Below are 17,838 nucleotides of genomic sequence, written 5' to 3'. Positions count from 1 at the left end.
GAAGAAAACGGAGTGATCAACATGAGAAGTTATTTTTGTGCAAAAACTGCACGAAATGTAAAAATAATTCTCGAGAGCCACCCCTTGCTGATGCTCGATGTCCCAAGAGGAAAATCGTACCCCAGAGTGCACAATTAGCTTTTGGCATTTAGCGGCCAGAGCCCTGGATTTTTAATAATTTGGTGCATAGTTCTGCATAGAAACTGGTGAGGAAGAATTTCCCGTTTGAAGGTAAAACAGCATACACTGTTACTGTGTGTTTATGGCAGTTAAATGAATATTGCCAAAGTCTGCCAGGCTCCATGACCAATGCTTTTGTGATCAGTTTTGAGTGTGATAATGAGACACTGCACATAATCCTCTTAGACTTGTCCAACGTCATATGTATATACATATATTTATGTATGTATATATGTATGTATGGGCTGTAAAATTTGTGTTGTAATGTGCACTACTACTTCCGTCCGGGTGAAAACCGTGTACCTTATAATAAATAGTTCCTATGTAATACACACTTTAAATGGGAAATTTCATATTCCTGTGCTGAAAAAGTAGGTACACAAAATCAACAAGGCACTCAGGTTTCACAGGATTTTTATGCTATAGTTTATATAGACATTATCGCATTAGACTAAAGCACCACTTTTATTTTGCACTAAATTAAATATTACTAAGGTAGGCTCATGATAAAGTGAGAGTGAGACAATGCACATAATCCTCTTAGAAGACTTCAGGTATTAGGTATTATGCTGATCCATTGTGAAGACTTGTCCTGTGTCCTACATAACCCTTTGGCCATTGGCAAGGGTTTGGGCTTTTCCTTGTGCCACAATACCCAGCTGTGGAAATCTGGTTTTGGAGATTTTTGCACCCCTGACCTTGCAAGACATTTGTTCTGGTAAGTCTGCATCTGTAATTAAAATGCATTGTTTTGTTTCTTCTATTTATGATTTATTAACACCTTACCATATGACACTTTCAATTTATTTTAATTGTTATCCAGTTTTTTTTTGTGCATTTATGTTTTGCCTTTGCTATTGTGTTTGTGTCTGTCACTCATTTTGCTCATTCTGTTGCTCAGAAACCAACGTGCAAAGAAAGTAGTCATAACAGCTTCTAAATGGGCTAATCAGTAATGCTATGTCAGACAGCTGTCTAAATGCTATTTTATCTCTGATGCTTCTTGTCATTTACAATAGTCTGGTTTTTCCAAGGAGTTGAGGATGTGACATGAATCACGCTGCTGAAATTTTGGATTGTGTTACCCCATGGTCTGCCGGGGAGAGAGCTGGACTTGTCCTCTACCAAAGCCCATTTATGCAGCTTAATTCTCCATAGCCAGTAGCATCACTGCTTTGGAGGAAAATGTATTGTACAAGAAGGAAGCGACTGCAGCTGAGCCGGGTCCTGTTTCTCCTCTCTGGGGTTTTTCTCTGTACCCTCTACCAGTTGACCATCAGTGCCAGACTGTACGAGCCTTTGCCAATGCCTCAGATTGGAGAGGATTTTGGAGAAGGTTCAACAGAAGGGGTTGAGGAGGCTACAGTAGAGACTCAGGGGCTGGAGGAACCTCTCACTGCAACACATGAATTAAAACCCACAGATCAAACAACCCCAGAGATGCATGTGGTACATCATTTGGATACAACTTTAGATTTTAAAGCATCCACCTCTACTAAATCTCCATCATTGCCAACCACAAACCGGACTATTGTGCATTGCATCTATGTGGCCCCTGAGCCTCCACAGGAGACACCCACACCAGCTCCAGCTCCCCCTGTAACCACCATCACTCCAGCTTCTCCTGGTGAAGCTCCACGTATTAAGGATGAATACCCTGAAGATATCTTTTCTATTGAAGACCGCAGACAAGGCTGGGTGATCCTCCACATTTTTGGGATGATGTACATGTTCATTTCCCTTGCGATTGTGTGTGATGAGTTCTTTGTTCCTGCGCTGGGGGTAATCACAGACAAGTTAGCCATCTCTGACGATGTGGCAGGAGCCACCTTCATGGCTGCCGGAGGTTCTGCTCCTGAGCTTTTCACCTCCTTGATAGGAGTCTTCATCGCCCACAGCAATGTGGGTATTGGCACAATCGTTGGTTCAGCAGTTTTCAACATTTTGTTCGTGATTGGAATGTGTGCTTTGTTTTCACGGGAGGTACTTCATCTAACCTGGTGGCCCCTTTTCAGAGATGTATCCTTCTACATACTTGACCTCATCTTACTCATCATCTTCTTCTTGGATAATGTCATAATGTGGTGGGAGAGCATGATGCTGGTGACCAGTTATACTCTCTATGTGATTTTCATGAAGTTCAATGTACAAATAGAGCGGGCCTTCAAGACCCAACTCTACAAACACAAGAACATTGTCAGAGTTATTGCTGTGGAGGAGCCTGAAAAGGTAAGCACTCCTGTGACTGAACATGACCCTGGTCTAAAAAAAGTGTGGAAGAAACCCTGAAGAGTTACAAACTAAAAGTGTGTAGGCATTTGTCTAAAAAGTTGTCTAAATGCTTCTAAGCATATTAGTATATTAGTTATTTGTTACAACGGTGGTATGTAATTGAGAACGAAGCTATGGAGCTTTTAAGAACAACATATCTGTGTACAGCTATTGAAGAGAAATGTATACCTCTTGATGAGTTGAACATTTGCAGATTTTGTGATACTTAACACATTATTTACTGGTACAATTTTTGTTAGTTTTTAATCATGTTAACATGAAAGTAGTGAAACTAGCCCTTTCACTCATGCATAATTTTGTCTCTAATTCTGTTATACTCATCACAAGCAGTGTGGTTTATTACTGAAACAGAAAGTCACATTACTCCTCCCTCATGACATCTCTACTCTCACCTGTGGGGTTCTATGCAAATAGTGTCAAAAGAGTGAAATTATACTAGCAAAGGCCTTGGGGGACCAGCTGATCAGCCACAGCAAACAAATCTTTTGAGGAGCTACAGATTTGTACAAACTAGCATAAACATATACTTGTTTAACCCTGGTAAGTGTGATTGAGGCTTAATTTACACAAAGTAAAGCTACAGTATTTGTGCACACTCAGGGCATTTATTGAGCTGGATACACTGCTGGAACTGGGTGGAACTAATGAGCAAATGTAATTATGTCATGTTGTTGAAAATGCTATTTCATATCACACATAATCACACCATAGTGTTCTTTTTTTTTTAGTTTTAATAGGGTGAGGGATCATTTCACAAAATTATAATCCTATACAAGACGCACAGCTCCATCTTTTTACTGAGATATAACACTAACAAGACCCCCAGAGTGTGCAATGTGTGAAATAGCAATGTATAAGAATATAGTATACAGTATATACTGATATTTAGGCTCTAACTAAATGAAATAACCATCTCTACCAATGAATGCTTATCACTGAAAAAACATTGTTGCACACAGAAAAATGGGAATGATGAAGATAATGCCCCTCCTGCTCCAGAAGACAAGAATCATTTAAAGGTAAAAATCAAACAATCAACCAACCAATCAACTGCAAAAAGAAAGACACAAAAAACAACATCCTGATACCCTTGACGCTCACAGTGTTATCTTATTGACCTTTCCACAGTCCCGTTCATCATTACATCATGTTAACATTTCTCCCTTTAAGTGCTGCCACATGTAAATGCACTTCTCTAGAAAAAGTACAAGCCTGATCTCCACTATGGCATAATTGTCTTACATTGATGTGTCACTGTCTGTTGTTGAAGTAGCTGTCGTGACCGTAGCCATCTTTTCCCCCAGTTGAAGCCATCCCTTCAGCGAGGAGGAAGTTCAGCTTCTTTACACAACAGCACCATGAGAAACACCATCTTCCAACTTATGATCCACACATTAGACCCTCTAGGAGAGGGTGAGTACCATATCGCCACAATGATTACCCTATTGATTGATAATTGCCTTTAAAACTGTTCTTATATTGAGGATCTGGGGACTACGCCCTTCTTATAGTAAAATGGATTAGCAAAGTGTCCCAAATGAAGGCAACACTAAGTCCAGATTGATACTAAGCAGATAAATACCTACCTCAGTCTATTGAGGGATCCAGTTGTAGGCCCACAGTGAAATATGAAAAATATTCTTAGGACACATATAGCTATGGTATTAGTCAACAGAACGATAGTTTTACACATAATAATTATTAAATTGTTAATGATTATTAAACAATTTCTATTATGTGAGAGGCATACCAAAAGGTGTTATCATTTCTGTTAAATCAGTTAGATAATAAAAAAAGTATCTGTAATCTGTTAACTATGATGTGGTGCTCGCTGGTTAAACAATTGTTGCCATGGCTCCTGGTTTGCTTGTCTCTCGGGCCTCTAGGCAGCGAACACTCCACCACTCCAGCACAATAATCAGCTTTTGAATGAGCCTATAAAATCTGGATCACAGCTAGCAGCCCCTGTATCGTCCATTCATCTATATTCTTGGAGATCACTAGTGACATTGAGATGCATTAAAGCAACATTATAAATATCTTACTTACTTCCTTAAATAATGATGTGCTGCCAAACTAAAATACACAAAGATGAGTTTGTTAATCAAATATATTTGTGATATTTGGGGAATATGAGCACCGTTAAAAGGGAAAAAAGCTGTAAAAAATTGTTTGAAATGTTTTGCATGTAATATCAAAATGGATGTTTGCAGTTGCTATCCGTCGTACTGTGTACTACACGGTTTTCTATATCGACCTCTGCTATTGATTATAATTTTTTGATTATGTTTGCTTGATGTATTTAATCTGAGACATTAGATCAAAAGGAAACAGCAAATCCCTGCATTCTTTTTTTAAAGATGTCTATTTGTCCATTTGAAACAAATCACTGTTTCTAATAGACAAAGAAGCATTGGAATTCATGAACAGTATAATGGGTTTTCAATGGAGAGCAAAAGTAAGATCCTGTCTTGTCTTGTGCTGAGCAGTTCCTCTTGTGCAATTCCTTTGATAAGTTCTTTGATCCTTTCATGACATTGTTCTGCGCTGCAGTAAGGATTATGATGCTGTTGTTGTTTTTGATTTTATATGGCTAGTATTTTGCTCTATGTTAACTAAATTATTGTAAATATTATCACATGACTGAGTTATTCATCACACAATTTTAAGTTTGTTTTTGCTTGTTCGTAGGGAAATTTAAGGATAAGGCTGAGACTCTGTATAATGTGGCTAAACAAAAGGCAGAGAGCAAAACTCAAGACAAAAGTGAAGGTAAAGTGATGGTCTTCCACTGATCAGGCACCTTTCTTTAAGCTTTCAGAGTCTGCTCATGAACAGAGTCTGAAAGCTGCTCATGATCTGGGCTGCAAAGCTCTATTTCAAATTTAAATACAACCAAAATATTTCAGCATGTGAACTGAATGAGGCAAACTGGCTCTGTAAAAGCAGAAAGATTAGATGTCTATGATACATTTCTTTCATTATAATAGTATAAGGTAACTTCTGCAACCAGTATTGCAGCCAATGGTAAATTTTGTCTTTTGCATGCATTTTATGTTGCTTGGCAGCATACTGTGGGTGACCAGTAGTAAAATATATACATAAGTGTATACAGGGTAGTTTATATAAAACACAAGGAATACATCAAATTGCGTACAGGTAAAATATACTGTATAAAAACAACATACAAACGGTACTAAAGACTAGGCAACATGCCTACAGGAGCATGTAATAAAATCCAAATACATACTCCTAAGAAGACAGTGAGTTCATTCAGTCCAGTCGCCCTGAGGATGACCTCATATATCATGTCCTAACAACGCATTCACTGCATTTCTCCATATGACCAGTCCTAAAGTTTGGCCTGTACAACTTTCAATGATGTTGAGTCCCCAGAACAAGTTATCCTCAACCACTTCATCCCAGTTTCCATTTCCACAATTTTTAATATTGTAGCTCACATGAAAGTGTCCTTTTGTCCATTGGATGTAATGCCAACAAAGCTTTTAATTAATGCAACTGAAATGATTGGGCCGTGGTTGCTATCAAATTTTAACAGCTCTCTATCCTTGGGCTACGTCCCTGACTACTTCAAAACTGCTAGTGTTCAGCCACTCCTAAAAAAGCCTGGGCTTGACCATATGGTTCATGAAAATTACCGACCAATTTCAAAATTACCTTTTATCAAAATAATTTAAAAGAATTGTGGCTAAGCAACTTCTTGATGCTGGGTCAATTGTAGGACCAATTTTATTCTCTCTTTATCCACTAGGTAATATAATTCATAGACATGGTGTTTCCTTTCACTGTTATGCTGACGACACACAGTTGTACGTCCCCATTAAGCCAACTGATCTTAGTATGCTGAGTTCTTTACAGGAGTGCCTAGTAGATGTAAGAAACTGGATGTCAAATAACTTTCTTCAATTGAACTCAGCCAAAACAGAAATGATTGTCCAGTAACACAAACAGTCAAATACTGCCATGTGTTGGGTACCTGTCTGAGTACATAAAGCCTTCTGATAGAAATCTTGGCATCTTGTTTGACTGTAATTAAGTAATAAGCTTTGAGCAACACGTTACAAAACTTGTACAAACTTGCTTTTATGAACTAAGGAACATTCCCATAATTTGTCCTATGCTAAGTTTTAAAGACACAGAAACTATTTTACATGCTTTTATCTCATCACGCCTGTAACAGTGTTTTTACATGCATAAATAGAAAAACTGTAGACCGGCTACAGACAGTACAGAACTCAGCTGCCAGGCTTTTAACCAGAGTATACAGGTTCAATCACATCACCTCGGTTTTAGCCTCTTTACACTGGCTTCCGGTACGTTTTAGAATTGATTTAAAGGTGCTTTTAATTACTTACAAGTCACTTATCAGTCTGACTCCTCAGTATATCTCAGATCTTTTATCCCCATACAACCCTGCTCGCACCTTGAGATCCTCTGGCAGGGGCCTTTTATGTGTTCCAGACTCTCGGCTGAAGACTAAGGGGGACAGAGCTTTTGAAATAAGAGCCCCGAGACTCTGGAACTCCCTGCCCGAGGAAATACGTCAGGCTGAGTAAGTGGCTTCTTTTAAATCTAAGCTTAAAACGTACTTTTATCGCACCGCCTTCACTGATTTCATCTGATTCTAGTTTTTATTTTTTATTATGGTTCATTTAATATTTTTATTCATTTACTGCTGTGTTTTATTTGTTTTTATTTCATGTTTTTATGTGTTTTCTGCTTGCTATGTGAAACACTTTGTAACTTTGTTTTGATAAGTGGTATATAAATAAAGATATTATTATTATTATTATTATTATTATTATTATTATTAAGTCTTATGACATGACAGGGGAGTTCTTTTAGATAGCTGAATGAGTCAGAGGCATGAGGGAAATGCACAAGATTTTTGGGATTCCTTTTGCAGATTATGGGGGGAAAACTGAGCAGACCAAAGACCCAGAAGCTGCCCCGGCCACAGAAACAGAGAAGAAGGAGCAGCCAGAGGACAAGAAGGTACTCTCCAACCATGTCCTGGTGGTTATCAAAAAGCCCAGAAGTCAATCTTTGATACCTGTCTATGTAAGAGTCAATGTACAAAGCTACAACTTCAGGCAGTAAATGGCCTCTTTAGGCTTCTTTGGTCTTTTTTGGTCTGTTTTTTATTTCTCTTTTGCTTCTACTGTTGTCCATCATGATGTCTTTCTCCAACACTTCAGGAGGATGTGCCAGCAGAACAGGATGGGTCAGGAGGGTCAGGAGGTGCCGACAGTGATGAAAATGACAGCGATGAAGACAGCGATGAGTCCAGTGAAGATGAAGATGATGATGATGATGAGGAGGATGACGATGAGGGGGAGGAAGAAAAAGGACAGAAAGAAGATGAGCCTCTGTCTTTAGAGTGGCCTGACACACGACGTAAACAAGCCACCTACCTCTTCCTGCTGCCCATAATCTTCCCTCTGTGGCTCACAGTTCCAGATGTGCGCAACCAGGTAAAGATGCATCTCTGAGATCAGCTGTGGTATCTTAAATGCCTCAACTGTGTTTTGCTTTTACATCACTTACTTTGTCCAACAGAAATCCAGAAAATTCTTTGTGGCCACCTTCCTTGGCTCTATTCTGTGGATTGCTGTGTTCTCCTACCTCATGGTGTGGTGGGCCCATCAGGTCAGTTACTGGAGTAACATTTACAGATTAATTTGAAATGCGTTCCCTTGTTTCCTGATTGTGCACACAGGCACAAAGCAGCTTTCACAAAGATTGGTGTTGAAACTGAATACACATGAATCCAGATATCAAAGGATGTATTAATTTCATTTAAACCTCCCTGAACCAGTGAATACATTCTGAAAGTGAGATTAAGATTGTGTCCTGAATTAGTCATTAGTCAATTTTCTGTAACTTTTATCCACTCTGAACTCTGCTTTGCCCTTGTAGGTGGGTGAGACCATCGGCATCTCAGAGGAGATTATGGGCCTGACTATCCTGGCTGCAGGGACGTCCATTCCTGACCTCATTACCAGTGTTATTGTGGCACGTAAAGGCCTGGGGGACATGGCTGTGTCCAGCTCTGTGGGCAGCAACATCTTCGACATCACTGTGGGGTGAGCTCTGATAGCCTGATGTGTCACGATTTAAAAAGAAATGGCGATGAACACTCAGTTGATGGATTTCTTTGTCTTCCATTTTTCTGTGTTTCTCGCTCTGTCACTTTGTTTCAAAAGTCTGCCAGTCCCATGGCTCCTGTACTCATCATTCCACGGTTTGGCTCCAGTGGCCGTTAGCAGCAATGGGCTCTTCTGTGCCATCGTGCTGCTCTTTATCATGCTCCTCTTTGTCATCATCTCCATTGCATCCTGTAAGTGGAAGATGAATAAGGCACTAGGTTTCACCATGTTCCTGCTCTACTTTATCTTCCTGGTGCTAAGTGTGATGCTGGAGGATCGCATCATTATCTGCCCTGTTTCCATCTGAACATGTGAGCAGAAGCCTTCTCTACAGCAGGCATTCTCTTCACTTGTGACCTGAAGCAGAACTGTTAACCCATACATGTACGAATCTCATGAGTATGGGTCTGGATATCTGTAGAAACTGTGCAGAAAGCTACTGTAGTTGCTCTGCATTGGTGCCAGTGACGTGTCCGGTATATCAGCTGCAATACACATATTACAACATTTTCTAGAACTTGTTACATACTCACTTTTAGTAACAATGGCAGCTTTAACATTTATTTTTCGATTATACCAGAAGATGCAGAACTACTGTCTAATATAGTGTAGGTTGTGCAGGAAAAGAATCAACACTAACAGAGATATTAACAATTTTTCACTGTTACAAAACAGCATCTACAGAATGGAATTAGAAATCTAGAATATGTGCACATTTTGGAAAATGTATGAGGTTTCAAAATGTGAATTTTGTATAATATGTAAGTATACACTTGAGCCAACAACTGTTTTATAACATTCATTATAGAAGACCTGAGCTTGCTTGAACTCACTGTTCTTTTATGCACATCAGTTTTTATAGAAAGATAAGGCATAGCAATAGCACTCAGTTTGGAAAAAAAATCTAACTTGACATCCATAGAATAAACATGTTTATTCATAAATGAAAGCAAACTATAAATCCAGCCAGGGAAGAAATTTGATTTCTTTTTTTCTATAAAAATCATACAAATTAGTATCTGTGTTACAAATGATAAATAATACTTCATAAACATTGTTTAAATTGAGTGTGTAAACGTGTAGACCTCCAATGATATTTTGGTCATCTGTGGGTTTTTTTTGTCACAACTTACAAGGTGGTTAAAATGCAAATGTACATGGTGTGAGACTGGCATTAATTCCAAGCACACAGCCTTTTCTAATCCAGCATTGTATCATCATGAATGATTGTGTCCAGTAATAAGATGTGGAGCTGCATCACACTGCTAACAGAATCTTGGCAGGTTTCTGTCAGTAAATAGTGAAAGACAATATATACACAGTGAACCTTCACACTCATTTTTGAAAGTGATTTTTGAATTAGGGCAGGGCAGAGCTGTTGTTCAAACTTAACACCTTTTACATTTACATATCTTTTAATATGCTCAGTGTAAATAAATGTGCACTGCCATCTGTTCAAAGATATTTAAAATGTCCTTTTACGCTCTGTATGTCACATTAAACAGTGCACTGTTGTCCAAATGTCTAAAACTGACATCTACACCATACAGTGAAGACCAAAATGAAATACACAAAATACTAGAATCAAATAATCTGTACATTTTTATAGATCCATTACTGTGTCAATAAATTAATTTCTTTATAAAACAATTGTGTTGATTAAACCAACAGAAAACATTTATTTTCAGTTTTTATTTGTCTACAATTAGTTTGATTGTACTGTTTTTAAGGAAATCTATCCTTGGTGGTCCCATATAACACATCCATTATTCAATCCTCACATTAAAAAAGGTATTGCTTAAAAAACTGTTAATAAATCATAGAAGCATTATTCCCTTTTGGGGTCTTTTGGTACATTGTACAAAAAGGATAAATGAATAAACATAGTGCATATACATTAATTGAGTATTCCCTTCTTGATTCAGAAATAATGTTATTTCATAATTTTTTGATGTTACGATCTAGTTTAGTGTATTCAGGCATATGAGCATGGTCCTGCTAGGTGTAGAGGGTGCAGATGAGGAGGAATTCCTATGCTTTAGTTAGCTGCATGTAATGGAATATTAGACAGTACCATAAGTCCCGCAGCTACCAAATCAAAAGTCACTTAAGCGTAGGCTGCTGGGCCACAGTGTTACGTAAATGAGAATGAATGGTAAGAGCTCATCTTGTCAAAGTGCTTGTAAAAACATGAATGTCTAAAACCAAGTACTTATTATACACACACTCAACAACAGTCCTTACAAGGTCACCAGGACCACTTAAGAATTCCAGCGTGCTCATACACTTACTTTTACATACTTACTTACAGCTTCAACATAAACAAAGTCATAAAATAGACCGTATAATAACTGTACAAACATTTTACTATAGTTATACTGAAAATACAGTGGATTTTCTAAATATTTACAAACACAAGGCCTGTCACTCCACGTCTCTCAGCTCTAACAGTATACAAGAAACTCATGGCAGTTGCTTTACATTAAGTGTCATTTTCCCATTGTGCTTGAGAGCTCTGTGCTCCAGTCAGGTGAGCTGGTCCTGAGTCAGAGGAGCAGTCCAAAAAAAACAAAAAACAGCAGCAGTGACCTTGGTTGAAGGAAAAACGTAATGGGCCAGAAGAAGAGGAGAAGTTCACAGGCTGGGCTCCCCAAAAGTCCTCCTGCACTCCATGACCCCTGCTCCAGGGGGCCGGTCACAGTTGTGTGTCAGTTTAACCTGGTTGGGAGTGAGGCGGTCATATGCCAACTTGTACTCCCGGTCAAAAGCATCTGCAATGAGATAATGGTTAGTTAACAAGTTGGACATAATGCGTCACTGTCAGCATATTTGCTTTGTATGACATGTATTTAATTTATTAGCCTTGAATAGCATATATTTGACACAGCAAGAACAATAGTTCTAGCATCTGTATAAAGAAGAAGACTGTAGTCTATAGCATGGATAGCTGTACCAAATTTCATGGCAATCCATCCAAAAGTTGTATTATTATTAATATTTCAGACCAAATTTGTGGACCAACTGACCGACAAACTGCTAGCGTGGCTAAAAACAGGATATCATGCTTTTGAACTTACTGATATTAATGTTGTTATTGCCCAAAGCCACCAGAGCGAGGAACAATAAATCTCGGTACAGGCTCCTTTTTGAGAGAAAAAAAGAAAACAATTAGACTTTCCATTCATATCATCTTTCACACATGGCTTTACACTAAAATCTTAATCTCCTCACCTCTGTCTTTTAAAACCCAGCTCTGGCCCCAGCACCTGGATGATTTGGCTCATGGGCTGATAGACATCACTCTTCTTAATGCTCCTCACAAAACCCTGCAGTAGCTCCACAGTGAAGAGCTGGCCTTCTTCACACAGCCCAGAGCGAACCAGGGAGTTTGCACCTGCAAAGAACGAGAGATAAAAGTCACCCTGATCAAAGGCTCATTCATCTCCATCACTAAAAATCTACTCTGAAAGTATAGCAATGATAAACTTGGCATGACTAATAGACCTGAACTGAATTATGCATGATTTTCTAGTTACTTCATATGCATTATTAATATAATTAATTTTAATTAATATAATTTACATGTAAATATCTGACCTTGAAACTTGCCAGCATTAGTAGCAGAATAATTTTCTGAAAGTAATTTCACCATTTGAAACATATACCTCAGTCTGTTAAAGTAAATGCTTTAATATCTTACAATGTGTGTTCCACAGGACATAGGAGGGTTGAACTTTGTCTTTGTGAAACTTCAGGTTGTCCCACATAATCCTCACAAGCACCTGTTTACTGTCCTCGGATGAAACGCTCTGAGGAGTCTGCAAGGGGTAAAATGTGTGGAAGATTAATCCCTTACTCTGTATGTTGCAGCCCTTATGGGTCGACTTCTAATGTTGTATCTATAAAAGTATTTAGTTTTCATTTGTTTAAAAAAAAGAGATGTTCCCAGTAAAAAATGTTATTGTCTAAGTGCTGCTTTTATGCATTGCTCTGTTTTGACAGTGTCTTTTTTGAAACTACCACTAGGAGTCACCAAAGTGGGATTTTTTTTTTACCATACACATAGGAGGTTTAAAGGAATAGTTTGACATTTTGGGAAATATGCTTATTCGCTTTCTTGCCGAGAGTTAGATGAGAAGATCAATACCACTCTCTTGGCCAAAGCTTTGGTGAGCAGGTATATGGAGAATGGAGATGCAGGGTTTTGTCAGACTGCACAGTGCACTTGTCAGGATTGGCAGATGGAAAAGGGATCACCGGACACAGACATGCCACTCCACCAGAAACATCTTCTTCAAATGCACAGTAGGGAGCAGACCGTCAATAATCAATTGGCACAAGCCTACTTTAGACAGAGCCAGGCTTGCTGTTTCCCCGTTTCCAGTCTTTGTGCTAAGCTAAGCTAAACAGCTGCTGGCTGTAGCTTCATACAGATATGAAAGTGGTATTAATACTCTAACTCATGGCAAGAAAGTGAATAAGCATATATACCATAATGTATTCCTTTAAAAACAGAGTTGATAAAATGATGGCTTTACGGTTAATGGGTCAATCTACACACAACTATATGTGGGTGAGCTTGACGGACAGATACCTGGTCTCCATGGCTACAGTGCTGGGAGGCCAGGATAAGAGCCAGCAGGTTACTCGGCAGCTCCAGCCTTCTGAAGTACCACACAAGGTTCCAGAAGACGATGGGGTGTTGGTCGACAACACTTGGGGAGGAGATGGCCTGGTCGCCCTCATTCACCAGCAGGCTCTCCAGCTCCTTCCACAGAACTAGAGGACTCAGGTAGGGCACCGTCACCGGATCAGAGGCGGAGGGTGGGGTTGAGACTGACGGCTCAGCACTCTCGCTGCTCTCAAGCTTCTGCTCTGCAGGTGACTGAGCTGCACAGTCTGCAGCAGACATTTTGGCCTCGGGATTGAGTGACGCCAATGTGTCCTCCTCTGTAACAGGATTACTTTCCTTAGAAGACCTTAGGGGAGACACAGAGTGGATCTGTTTAAAGAGGCCAGAGGGATAAAAGATGTTGTGTCTTAGTGTGTATGTGTGTGTACTTGTACTTGCTACATAGTGAGGACTGAAACACGTGTTTTACCTACAGAGTGAGGACATTTTTGGAACGTGAGGACATTTTGGCCTGTCCTCACAACTTCAAAGGGTTGTTTGAAGGTTAAGACTTCATTTTAAGGGTTAGGTTAGAATTAGGTTAGGGTGAGGGTTAGGCATTTAGTTGTGATGGTTAAGGTTGGGGTAAGGAGCTAGGGAATGCATTATGTCAATGACGGTCCTCACAAAGATAGAAGTACAAGGATTTGTGTGTGTGTGAGTCAGTTCTTTGTTCGAAAAAGTGTCAGATAGCTAGCAAGACAATATAAAAATAGACAATCTAGAATAAGAGATCAAATATATTAAACCTCATATTATTACTGAATTCAGTGTGAAATGATGGAAGTACTTGATTAATTATTCATAGTGTTTGTGTACTTTATGTGTAGGTCTGTGTGAAGGGCGCATATACCTGCTCTGTGGTCTCAGGTCTTTGATTTCCACATTGAGGAAGGGCAGGAAGGCTGTGCCGCAGAAGGGACAAGTGCTGTTAAGGTTGGAGTCATTTGCTGTCCAGCCAGCCATGATCTCCTCATCATACACCAGACAGTCACACGTCTTACAAAGTGAACAGCTGGACATCAGCACCTACAACAAAAAGCAGCAGGACGATGAGGAAATCATGATAGTCTGAGTCAGTCTACAGTGTCTGATAAGGGATGTGACTATCTTACCTCTATGGTGTAATTGGGAGTGGGTTGAAAGCGGCTGGTGTCGGGGGAGGAATCTGGAGTGTGAGGAGTTTTAGAGGGAAGTGCCAAACCACCTGGATACGATGGAGGATTATACAATTAGACACACAAGACAAAGGCAAGATTTAACACAACAATCACAGCTATAAATATCTTGCTTAAATAAAGCAAAAGTGGAAAAATAAAACAAAGCAGCAACCCGTTCTTCAAACTGTACAGTCAGTGGACATTTCCTTTTTTTTTTTTGCGATGCAGGTTTAATTAATCTGTGTTTCACATTGGTGTGTCTGGGAGTGTGCACGTGAGTGTGATTGCACGTGTGCATGTTCACATGTTTATGTTTAGCAGAGGGCCTGTGGCTGAGTGCAGAGAAGCCTACACACTGAATCAGCCCCCATGCCTGCTGGCCTAGTTTCGCACAGAACAACTCCCGACCCTCTCCATTACTGAGCCCCACTCTTACTCTAAATTTAGATTGTCAAGAAGTGTTTTGCTGGGAACCAATACAATGCTGCAGTTCAAATAGCAATTTAATGAGCATGTCTGTTAGCCATGACTTTTTCACATCGGAGATGCTTTCATAAAGATTGCAAACTACTTTAAATAAATATGGATTGTGCTGCTTGTCTAAAGAAAACACTTCAAGATTCCACATATCAAAGTAAAAACTAGCAGCTTTATTCAAACAATATTGGTTATGCAGACTGATTATAGGATGTGCAACAAACCAGAGAAGGAGTTGTGTCTGAACACTTTGTTGGGGGTGCTGGGGCTGCCCAGGTTGGTATGACCCACAACTGGGCTCCTCCTGAGGCGCGACACGCTGCCGTGCTGGGGGGAAGTAAAGCCATCTGGGTCAAGACAGGAGTCATTATCAAGCAGCGAGGAGCAGTCTGCCTCTCCTGAGGTCAGTGAGGAAACACTAATCCGGTCACAGTTTGCATCCTGCAGGAGAGGAGGAAGAAAAAATTAATTGTGGAGGCAGTTTGATTGGGAATAGGGAATTAGGGAAAATGCTGCACTACCAACCTGTGTTAATGAAGTCTGGGAGGACAGACGAGAGTAGAGGCGACTGGCCTTCTCAGCCACGCCTTTCCCTGCTGATATGACGCTGCTCTTGAAGATGTCCAGAGTTGGAGTGAACAGTGAGTCCATGGAGAAGGATGAGGTGGAGGGAGTAGGTGAGGAGGGTGACACCAAGGAGGAAGGTCTCTCCCTGTCTTTGTGAGAGACACCCAAAGGAAGAGACGGTGACGACCTCAGCCTCTCCTTTGGTTTGACAGGCAGTGGGAGGTGTGTGTTGGAGCGGAGCATGGTGGAGGGTCGTGGGGAGGTGTGAGGAGATGAGGCGGACTGAAACAAAGGGCTTGAGGGGTTCTGCAAGTCCATGCTGGGTGTGCGGCTGCTCAGAGGGCTGTTGGCATAATTCATGTACATCTCAATCTCTTCTGCGAGGTCGCGGCGGGCCGTGGGCGTGCTGCTGTTCTCCTGATCACTCTGTTGTACTGTATCTGTCGCAATCAGTGACAGGGGATCAAACCCCATCTCAATACCTGTTCTCCTCACAGTCCCACCGCTGCAGCTGACACTTCTCTCCACCAGAGGTTTCTGTTTATCAGTCTCTGGCTCCTCTTCTTCTAACCCTTGCAGTCTGTCAGCAGCTAGGTGGTGCTGCTTTGTTGAGCCAAGGTGAGGGACGGTGAGCCTCAGATTTCCTTGTCCACCAGACAAATCCAGAGATTTTGGCCTCTCTGTCTTTGGCAGAACTCCACACAGAATGGTGTCACTAGACGGACTGGAAACCAGCCTGTTACCATTGCCTGTGACAAAAAAAAAACATATGTGGCAAGACATTCAGCTCCCATTCAGTAAGACTCTGATCTGTGGCTTTAATACATAATCATAATGGCTTCTTGACAAACTTCTTTATAAATAAAACTTACCTGCACTGACATCTGTTAATTTGCAGCTTCTAGAAGAAGGAGAGATGATGCTGATTGGAACCTCGATCTCAGGTGCTAGAGATTTAAGTGATACCAAATCGTTAAGGAGATACTAACACTAAAAGACCTTTTTGTGCATTTAGCCACTCTATTAACAGTATTGCAATCATGTAAAATCTACATTTAAAATGGGAAATCACACATTTTATTACTGCAAAGGATTCATTTGATTATATCTATAAACACTTAGAGGTTGCTGGAGCCTCTGATGAAGCACCACACCGATTAATGAGGACTATTGATCACGAAAGCTGGAACATAGATTGTTTCAGACACAGCATGTTGTTAAATTCAAGACAAATCCTGTCATGCAAACAGTCACCTGCTTACATAACACATTCATCCATCAACAGAATCTGTTGCTTGAAAACATCTAAATATAAGAGCAAATGGACGGGTGGAGAATACATTACACCCACACTGCGATATGATAACCCAGCTTTTAAAGACAGAGTGTTCATTTCGCTGCCAGTAAGCAGTGATTCACTCCCGCAGAATGGTAACTAAGTATCAAAAATTAGAGATAGCTAATCCATAACTCACTGGACTGCCTCGACCCTTTGCCTTCCACCAGTGGTGTGTTGTCACTCTCTCTGCCACATATCCTCTCCTCCTCTTTGGACAGTGAATCGTAGCCTTGGTCTGACTGTCCACCTGAAAAATAGCAGGAGCTTTACTCTTCTGAAAAACAGTGATATATTTAGTTTTTTTGCTTAGTTTCCCCTTTCAGAAAGAGCTGAGTGAATCAAAAAACAGCTTTTTAGTCCCCATGGATGCTTTATAAGAGACAACTGATCTGAGAGTTTCTCCTCAACAGAGCGTGGTGACATTCCGTACAGCTTACAGCACATAACGCTCCCAGAATAGAAAAACAGGAGAGAAAAATAAAGTCTTTGAAAACTTGCATAAAATTTACAAGGTCAAACTGCAGGGAAAAGTACAAACCTCCTCTGCTGTGATTTATTTTATTCTTACAGAATTTCGACTGCTGAGGGATACGAAAGATAAGACAAGTTGTGATCCAGATTCAAATTCATGATATTGTTAGTATAAGAGCTTTAGCCTGCTGATAGACCACTATAAACCATGTTGTCTCTACTGTCCTTTATCTACAGTACATTAGTCATAATGTAACGCAAAAGTACAAACTGTGTGTTCGTCAAGGCAGCTAGTCCATTTGTTATCAAAGTCTAGTTTACATTTTTTGCAAAAAGACACAAAAAAAACTTGCATAATGTTACCAATTTTTCTTTAATTCTACATGGACATGACAATGTTTTGTCCACAAATGGTCTTCTTCTCCTGAGTCCATGCAAATAAAAGAGGAATTGGGAGCATTTTAGTGCAGATTATTGTTACCCAGTACCTGCAAAGATTTTATGGATGTG

General features: G+C 40.0%; 2 protein-coding genes across 6 annotated transcripts in view; one reads left to right on the top strand and one right to left on the bottom strand.

Moving 5' to 3' along the window:
- Nucleotide 1: 1 nt before the first annotated feature.
- Nucleotides 2–10,543, top strand: slc24a1 (solute carrier family 24 member 1). Of its 4 annotated transcripts, none has more exons than XM_044194197.1 (10): nt 2–898; nt 1,218–2,409; nt 3,432–3,491; nt 3,777–3,885; nt 5,164–5,244; nt 7,400–7,488; nt 7,692–7,967; nt 8,053–8,142; nt 8,413–8,579; nt 8,700–10,543. In XM_044194197.1, exons 2-10 carry the CDS (start codon nt 1,366–1,368, stop codon nt 8,947–8,949), a joined length of 2,166 nt encoding a protein of 721 aa, XP_044050132.1. In that variant the 5' UTR covers nt 2–898; nt 1,218–1,365; the 3' UTR covers nt 8,950–10,543. The 4 variants fall into 4 exon arrangements, with proteins under 4 accessions (XP_044050132.1, XP_044050130.1, XP_044050131.1 ...); XM_044194195.1 differs by having other exon boundaries at nt 1,215–2,409; XM_044194196.1 differs by having other exon boundaries at nt 1,200–2,409.
- dennd4a (DENN/MADD domain containing 4A) overlaps nt 9,562–17,838 on the bottom strand; it is a 25,179-nt gene continuing 16,902 nt past the window's right edge. For both annotated transcript variants that reach the window (XM_044194190.1, XM_044194191.1), the window contains 11 exons: nt 16,994–17,104; nt 16,391–16,465; nt 15,477–16,267; nt 15,176–15,392; nt 14,430–14,521; nt 14,168–14,343; nt 13,237–13,621; nt 12,343–12,460; nt 11,874–12,036; nt 11,720–11,784; nt 9,562–11,413 (listed from right to left, as the gene is read on the bottom strand). In XM_044194190.1, coding sequence (XP_044050125.1) covers nt 11,277–11,413; nt 11,720–11,784; nt 11,874–12,036; nt 12,343–12,460; nt 13,237–13,621; nt 14,168–14,343; nt 14,430–14,521; nt 15,176–15,392; nt 15,477–16,267; nt 16,391–16,465; nt 16,994–17,104 — 2,330 coding nt within the window. In that variant the 3' untranslated portion in view covers nt 9,562–11,276. The remainder of the gene's footprint in view (nt 11,414–11,719; nt 11,785–11,873; nt 12,037–12,342; nt 12,461–13,236; nt 13,622–14,167; nt 14,344–14,429; nt 14,522–15,175; nt 15,393–15,476; nt 16,268–16,390; nt 16,466–16,993; nt 17,105–17,838) is intronic.

This window comes from Siniperca chuatsi, linkage group LG4 (assembly GCF_020085105.1).
Source record: "Siniperca chuatsi isolate FFG_IHB_CAS linkage group LG4, ASM2008510v1, whole genome shotgun sequence".
Lineage (NCBI taxonomy): Eukaryota > Metazoa > Chordata > Actinopteri > Centrarchiformes > Sinipercidae > Siniperca > Siniperca chuatsi.
Note: the sequence above shows the minus strand (reverse complement) of the source record. Positions and strands in the feature narration are given on the sequence as shown.